This window comes from Eucalyptus grandis, chromosome 2 (assembly GCF_016545825.1).
Source record: "Eucalyptus grandis isolate ANBG69807.140 chromosome 2, ASM1654582v1, whole genome shotgun sequence".
Lineage (NCBI taxonomy): Eukaryota > Viridiplantae > Streptophyta > Magnoliopsida > Myrtales > Myrtaceae > Eucalyptus > Eucalyptus grandis.
Genome location: NC_052613.1, coordinates 26,318,385 through 26,326,924, shown reverse-complemented (window position 1 = coordinate 26,326,924; position 8,540 = coordinate 26,318,385). Strand labels below are relative to the sequence as shown.

The 8,540-nt window shown below is 38.4% G+C and overlaps 1 protein-coding gene across 2 annotated transcripts; it reads left to right on the top strand.

Moving 5' to 3' along the window:
• The first annotated feature begins 250 nt into the window (after positions 1–250).
• On the top strand, positions 251–7,276 carry LOC104426709 (ALBINO3-like protein 2, chloroplastic). 2 transcript variants are annotated; one of them, XR_005548686.1, is made up of 14 exons: positions 251–672; positions 794–900; positions 1,178–1,305; positions 2,153–2,224; positions 2,964–3,065; positions 3,550–3,609; positions 3,786–3,851; positions 4,638–4,685; positions 5,503–5,676; positions 5,770–5,825; positions 5,891–6,008; positions 6,280–6,329; positions 6,514–6,623; positions 6,753–6,784. XR_005548686.1 is itself a non-coding variant. In XM_010039846.3 (14 exons), the coding sequence occupies exons 1-14, from the start codon at positions 287–289 to the stop codon at positions 6,907–6,909; spliced, it is 1,674 nt and encodes a 557-aa protein (XP_010038148.2). In that variant the 5' UTR covers positions 251–286; the 3' UTR covers positions 6,910–7,276. The 2 variants fall into 2 exon arrangements, 1 of the variants encoding a protein (XP_010038148.2); XM_010039846.3 differs by having other exon boundaries at positions 6,240–6,329; positions 6,753–7,276.
• The last annotated feature ends 1,264 nt before the right edge of the window (positions 7,277–8,540 follow it).

Here is an 8,540-nt window from a genome sequence, read left to right as displayed (position 1 = left end):
ACTACTTGCATACTATCTATAGTAGGTGCAACTTTATTTTCGTTCTACTTTTCATCTTCGGTGGATTCTATAATTTTATTATCTTCTATATTCTTTAACCTCTATCAAAGGCATTTCAATCTCCTTTATAATTTTTTTTGTTCATCTACTTCATAAAATATACATCCCTTTTTTAACGTTGTCACATTCAACAAGGTGGGGTCCGCCGTTTTGCCCCCAAAAACGGCGGCGCGGCGTATAAACCCCCAACCCCATCGCGTCTGCTCTCTTCGCCGCCGGAGCAGCGATGGCGACCGCGTCGCGACTGTGGAGCCACCTCCGCCGCTCCCGCCCTCGCTTCTCCTCCCTCTCCGCCGCTCCCTCTCTCTCCCCTTGTCCTCACTCCCGCGCTCATCCTCGCTCCGGCCCCTGCCCGCTCCCTCCGCCTCTCCTCCGGCCCGGCCGTCGATTTTCTTCTTCCGCTCCGTGGGGGCGCCGACGACGGCGACGGCGACGGCGATTTCGGCTTCCGGGGCCCGGCGAGTCGGCGGCGTTCGTCCCCGACGTCGCGCGCGGCGCCGGGATCGACGACGTGATCGAAGCGGCCGCGAGCGGCGCGGAGGAGTCGATTCTTCCCGTCAAAGCCTTGATCTCTCTCCTCGATGGTTATCACGACGTCACTGGCTTGCCTTGGTATGATTACTGTTCCTGACCGAGATACGCGAGTAGTTATGTAGGTGTCAGTCGAATTCACAGGTTGAGTTTTTTTTTTTTTTTAATTTTTTATCATGTTGTTGGGTTGGATTTTTGGCAGGTGGGTCGTGATCGCTTCCTCCACCTTGGCGTTGAGGGCGGCGCTCTTCCCCGTGCTCGTTTTGCAGCTGAAGAAGATGAAGAGAATTTCCGAGCTGTTTCCGAAATGTGAGCTCTTTTCCTCTCTCTTCTACAGTTTTTCATTTCGCTGGAATTGAGTTTTGAGGAATGGTTTGCGCCACGGCTTGCATTGCCTCTGCAAATGAGTCTGTTAACTAGTGGCGGCAATGGTGGTGTCGTCGACGTGATGTCTGTGTATGGGAAGGATAGCCCAATTTGTTTATTTTTTGTTCCCCTGCGGTGTTAACTCTGATGAGAGTTTGTCGCCTTTCAATGCGAATTGGCTGTTTTAATTTCTTCTAGACTTTCAATTGCATATTTGAAGTGCCTCCGCCCCTGCCACCGCCTTTCTCAGGAAGGAGTTATATCAATCAGATTTCACTCTTCCAGAGGGAGAGAAAAGCAAGTGGGTGCCCTTCGCTTTTATGGTTCCTTGCATACCTTTCTGTCCAGGTCATTCTCTCATCTCTACTTAGTGGAAGAGTTATTAGTTTCGTTTGATCTTTCCTTTTCACCCTTAAGTACACGTAGAAGAACAAAGTTCTCCTTTTTCCTTTGCTAGTAGTTGGCTTGGCTGAGCTTCGTTTAACGAAACAGAATTGTTGGTGAAGTAGACCGATTCAGATTAAGGCATAAAGGGAAGGAAGAGAAGGCGAATTATGTATTTGCAGCCTAGTTGGACATACAGTCAGATAACTTTACCAAATAATACAGATGCTTCCACAAAGATTGTTCAATGTCATTTTGGTAAAGAAGACTAATGAAGGCTGAGGCCCTCAATATGCCCTGATCCTAAAGCTTTTTCTTCTCTTTATCTGGGATGAAGATAATCTATTTGAGACCATCTGTATTCAGCTGGCTAGACTAGTCTAGATGGCACAAACAACAGTAGCGGGAAGAAACGCTTAAGAGATGCTTTTCCATAAATGTAATAATTCAGCACTTAAAAAAAAAGTAGAGGCTACAGCTCACAGGAAGACATGTTCTTTTGCTAAGAAAGACGCCTTTTCATTTTTTCCATGACAGAGAAAGATATGCCTGAGTATAATTCTGGCAGCACTTTTTCATCAGAAGATGGGCTATAAATCAATGGCTGTTTAACTATATGTAATATGCTTCAGAGAGAGATTTGACCCCTTGATGTTTTGCCACCTAAATGGGTTAATAAAGCATCTGGCATGTGCAATTTAAGAGGAGGATGAGAAGAAGTCCAGTCGGAAATGTTAATCAGTTCCATATTTTGCATTGTTGATTATTCTTGTGTTTATTTTTCTTATTTAAACATCATCTTCATCTGCAGGTCCCATTTTTTCTCCTATGGATGACTAGTATACGGAGGATGTCTCTTGACCATCATCCTGGATTTGATTGTGTAAGGCATCCCGAATGCCCATATATGCCTAGATGATTGTTACTTTGCTAGTTGTTAAGTAGCGCTGCTGTTGGCTGTATCATTTTCACGGTGACTACATGTATTGTTTCAGTCGAAGTCGTTAATGGAGCTGGAAAGCTATTTGCCTTCAAAATGATATCCTCTGTGGTGTTTAGACTGTTGAAAATCCGGTAACTACAATTCTTATGGGAGCTGTAAATATTATTGAACAGTTGTGAAGCACTGCAGTGGTGCTAGTTGAGTGCTCTCAAGTACAATAAATTTGTAAGGGAAGATATTTAAGATGAATCAAACTGAATATAGCTTAATAGGGGAAATGATTGGATGTTTCAACAATACAGTCCAGGCAGGAGTAGTGTAAGTGCTTGTGTTGAGACTGTGTGTAATTTGACATGTTGAAATATCCTTCCTTTCCTCACAATGTGAATTCATCGTACTATTTCGCCTAATAGTACTATGGATGTATTGTTATTTTTCTTGTTTCAATTGCTGGAGTTGTCATTTTTTTCTTTGTTCTTATGGAGGTTAGGCATTTAGCCAACGGAATTCAAGATTTTCATATTCTTCTCCTTTCTTACATAAAAAAGTCCTATTGCACGTGCAAATCTTGGAACACATGGACGACATTTGTTGTAGTGCATGTATTCATTCTGGTGATAATCGAATTGTTTCATTTTCATTTGGAGTTTAGTATATGTTCTTCTGGAAACTTTTGTAGGGCGGAATCTTATGGTTCCAGAATTTATCTGAACTTCCTCACGGCACCTTGGGCCACATACTTCCCCTGGTGATTGCTGGTCTGCATTTTATGAATGTGCAGGTATAAATAGTTATTGAACCCCCGTTTATGGACTTATGTAGATTGAGCTACTCTTATCTTGCCACATGATCTTTCTATGTCAAAATTACTTCCAAATCTACTGGTTAGAAATTATAAGATTTTGTAATACTATTTTCATGTATTGTGGTCCTTGTGATAAATTTTTCCAAAAGTTTGGTATTTTTGCGTGTGAAGCTGTTCAATGGTTGAACATTTGTTACATATTTATTAAAGTTTCCATTTGTTTTGACTGAGCTGCTAGGGTAAGTTTCATGATCTACAATGTTCACTATACTGGAAACGCCTAGCTTAATTTATTGTCCATATGAGAACAGTAAACATGGTGGCAAATAAACACAGATCAGTTAGTGCATGGTGGATTTGATAAGACTGTTAATCGCACTGACAATTATGTCTGTTTTTTTGTTTGTCATTGTTGTCAAGATCCATAATAATTCTTATTGTGGTATCTTCATGAGAACAGGTATCTTTTTCCAGGAGAGAGGTTCGCGAAGTTAGTGGTGTGTTCGGCTTATTAGCAAAGGTAAGTTGATAAAAGTGGGCTAAGGATATTATTGGAGATTCAAGCTGTTAAAGTTTTTCAGCTTCTCACTGATATTATTGTCATATATTCAACTGTCCACTTGAGTCGTTTGTTCTTCTTATTCACTTTTTACAATATAATTCATCCATTTATTGGTCCCCCGTTCTTTATTGCAGATCTATAAATACTATCTGTATCTTATGTCAGCCCCAATCCTGTATATTGGTCACTGTATTCCTCAGGTAATGCGATATCTCTTGCCTTGTTAGTCATCATGGCTTTGTTCACTCATGGAGTTAATGGGTTGTTTTCCTCTTTTGGTATTTCTTTTAGAGAGATGAGCATGCACATCGTACTCTCATTTTTCTTTCAGCCAGTACATTTAACCGCATATGTGATAATTTAATCTGGTTCTCTATGCACATTGTACTCTCTTTTTGCCTTTTGGCCAGTACTTACAATCCTCATATGTGACGACTTAAACTGGTTCTCTAATATGAGGATGATCAGCTTTGGCTGCTTTGAGGAAGCAATCAGAGTTACAACTACATCCGGAGGTTATCAAGAGCAGTTGATATCGTTGCATGAGACCAAAAAGGCAATTTGGAAAGATTGCAATGTGTTAAAACCCGCTGATTCTCATTAGGACAAGCTGATATATGTGGTGGCTACAGAACTTTGTCATAAGACTTTGATAATGTTAATCAATGATCTTCATAGTATCTAATTGTTTTAAAAGCTACATTCAACTTTCTATTTCTAGTGCTGGGGAATTTGACTTTATGTGAGACAATAAATGAAATCAGCACTTTTTAACTCTCTGAACCTCTTCCCCGAATGTGTTGAAGCTCATCCATGCAAAATGTTTAAGGCAAGCTTTTGAATTTGGTAGTCATGTTGGCTGTGTTTGATGGCATGATAGCAGAAGATGCTATCCAGTTTAGGGTCTGCATTTTATTGGGCTTTATAAATTTTTATTATGACTTTTGAAGCCCATTGATGTTGATAATGCATTCTTTAATTTGCAGGGTAGTTTAGTCTACTGGGTGACCAATGCTTCAGTGACTCTTTTTCAGGTCTGCCACTACTTTATTTTTAATTTTTGAAGGACCATATAGATACATGAAGTTCAGCATCCATACGGACAATGCTTCTTATGGGAATTGTCCCTATTTAGACTAGACCATCCACATGTCAATCTATGGGGTTGTTTTGATCTCTTTTCTTACTTTGTGAGATTAAGAAATAAATAGTTGTGATGCTAATATCTGATTTTAGCATCCTTGGTTGGGTGATTGATGATGATTATTAGAGGAAATAGTTACGAGGAAAAATATGACCAGTTTCTAAAAGTTTAGGATAACTAGTGAATTCGACATCACTAGAAAAATAGAAGGTGGTCTAAACTTAAAAGTGTTCTTAAAAGATGCTTGTCCGCTAGGTCTTCCAGTATTAATTGATGTTACTTTGAAGACCTTGAGTGGGTCTTGTGGAGTACCAGTGAAAATAGATAAACTTTCTTTTTTTGCTCAAATTGAAAGTGCTAAAAGTTAAATAGGAGTCAAAAGGGTTATATATGCTAGTCTATCAGTCATATACATTTGAAAGATAATGATGCTTGGGAGTGAATTCTTTCTTTCCAATGATTTTTCACAGCAAACTTGCTGCTTGGTTACTGAGGAACTTGTTTCTTGTCAATTTTCTGCTATAGTTCGCCTCTTGCAAAGGCTTTCTTTCTCTGAGGAAATCAGAAGCAGCTTTTGCAACTTCTTCACCTATACGCACCTTCATTTATAAATTATACAATTAGGTTCCTGCACCCTTAACGAATGACTATTGTCAAGTTCCTTGTCTGATACCTTGCAAAACTTTGAATACTTGGACCTATTCCAGCAAATAGCTCTCAAGCATCCAGCTGTTCGTTCAAAGTTGGGTTTGCTGGTGGAGGACATCTCTAAAAGTGCTGCCAAACCTGAAGAGATGGCGACATCTCACCCTCCCTCAGATTCCTCAATGGAACAGAGTGAAGTTCCTGTGCAAAACTTATCACCTAGACAACTGCATTCTGTGAGTGTTTCAGAGTTGAAAACAAAATTTCTTTGGTTGTGAAAAATTGCACTCTCAATCCTATTTAGGTTTCCTAATTTGATTTCTTGACAGCTTTCAGTCGTGCTAATTGCTAAGGGCCAAATCTATCAAGCTATTCCTTTGCTTGAGTAAGTTGTGAATTTTCTTTTCACATACTGTCTATAGAAGCGCTAACGATTGATTCTTATCATAGATTGGCACTTGAGAAAGATCCGGAATGTGTAAGTGCAATGATTGGGTTGGGGCAGGCTTTATTGCAAGATGAAGAGCCAGCAGAGGCTGCTGAGCATTTAGAGCGTGCTATTTCCAAGGTAAAGAAATTAGGCTTTATAATTTTATTTCATATAACCTAGTTTCAGTTTAACTGTGGAGGATTAGGGTTGGCTAACGAAGAGAGGATTCATGGATAATGACATTTTAAAATTTGTTTTTGAACTTGTTTCATTTGTTAAACTCTGGTTTCTTGTCCTTGAGCAATAAGCAAGATGGTTCAACTAGGCAATATAATTCTGCTCTTATGCTGCGTAACTCTCCTGGTTCAGATTTTTGTTGCTCATTATCTTACGGAAGCTGAGTATACAGATCTTTTGGTTGGCGCATCCCAGTGGGCTGGTTTTGCTTATTTAAAGCAGGTGAGGCTCAATGAGGTGGTCTTAGTCCATGTAGTTTACTCATAAATTTGTGTTTCAGTTGTTTTTCAGAAGAAAATTCATGAGACTGTATTTTGACATAGTGATTTATTAACTGCACAACTGGGTCAATATGAACTTAATACCTTTTGGTCTATTAATCTGCATTTGTGTCTGGATGTTCCAGGGCAAGAAAGATGAAGCGCTTCGCCACTTGGAAAGAATTCCTTTGCTGAAAGAACCGGATGAACCAAAGAGCAAAGAGATTTATTACGATGGGTTGGTCCTGCTAGCAGTGTATGGTTTCCATTCTTCGTTGCTGTAATTCCATAAATCATCGCCTCCAGAGGCTTTCAAAGCCATTGTATCTTGATGGTGAATTTAACCCGAACATCACCAATTCATTAAGTTGGTTGCCTGTTGCAGTTGTTTGTCCATCGAAGGTCGGAAGGCTGAAGCTGCTAAGCATCTGCGTTTAGCTGTTGCTTATGATTCTTCTCACAAGTATTTATTGGAAAGTTTGGAGAAAGATGATGACAACTTAATTAATGATCTCGTTAACAGCAGAAGAGCAGACTACTGATCAACTTCTTACAGGACTTGGCCATTGTCCTGTTCGTTTTCTGCATGGTTTTACTCTCACCGGAGTGGCGATTTTGGTTAGAACACTTGCCACTTTTTTAGGCCTTCATTTCTTCACAATGCCTTTCTCACATTTGATTACAATAATCCATTGTTATGTCATAAGGCAATTTTATTAGAACGGCGCATCGCATAATTGTTTCTGTACATTAGGATGGCATATGAATGCCTTGAATGTATACGATTCATCACTTGTTTGTAAGATCTGTTTAGTCTTCGGCGATACATTATGACATTTCATGTAAGTTATATGTATTTGACTGATTACTTGGTAATAGACTTAGAAGCCTTCGACATGTTGCTGCTCATACCGATATCGATGAAATTAGTATTTCGCGGCAATATGATGTAGGCTGCCGAGATTGAATTCAAAAGATTTTGTCAATTACACAAGGTAAAAAACGTATGGCATCTCATCTATGCTCACAATATCAACGCAAGGAAAATCAGGAAATGGGCCGTGAAAATTATAAAGATTGTCCATCTTTAACCTTAAATGTTTGGTGCAGATCTTTCATTTTCAATTGCTCATCTAATTAGTATAATTTCAACGATTAAAGGAAGCAATGAATGTTGTACTTTAATTATCGGATGAGTAATTCTGGTTGGATATGTTTCAAATTACATTTTTACTATCTAGTTACTGGGTATTAGTCTATTAGATATCGCCATCACTGTATTAAACCTAATGAAAATGCATTAGCCCTGTCTATTAGGTTTTAGAATATGCCATAGATATTCTACATGCTTGATTAGTAGAAAATAGATTATTTGCCGGAAAGGCAATTCGGATCCAACTTCAGTAGGTAAGAGTAGGTAAGGGCCTATTTGTTGACATTCCTATTTTTTTGTTTTTTTGTTCCTTTATTCCTCAGAACAAAAAAAAAATAAATTCATTTGATAACGTCAATTAATTTTTCTAATTTTAGAAATAGAAAAGTAGCCAATGCATAATTTTGGAACAGAAACAAGAAGAAGAAAATAACTTCTTGTTCTCGGGAATAATTTCTAAAAATAAGTCATTTTTATTCTTTTCTTCTTATTTCTTGCCACCCCTTGCCCTGGCCGTTTGTCGCACCCCAATCGACCCCCATTGGCCGCTTAGAAGAAAAAAAAAAAAAAAAAAAAATTATGAAAGAAATTAAAAAAATACGTTACAAAAAAAATTGTGGGTCATACAAAAAAACATTCCTATTTTTTCTATTCAAAGAATAAAAATTTTGTATAGTTATTAAACACATTTTTTTATTCAAATTATTTCAAGAAATAAAAATAGAAAAAGATTATTTCTGAAAAGAAATTATTTTCTGGAATAGAACTCATATAAACGGTTGGGCATTTTCTTGAGCCTCAAATTGACAATTTTTTTGGAAATCACTAGCTTTACTATGAAGATAAATTCGCAAGCAACTATTTCCCTGTTTTACATTTGTCATTAACGTACAAATAAAACTTCTCTCGATTAGTCATCCACGGAAACCTTTTTTTTCTCCCTATTCCATGCGTGAAGCACCTTTTGCATCATTTGAAGACAAGAAAATTGGAGAATTTGCTCCTTTACTTTTGTCCCAT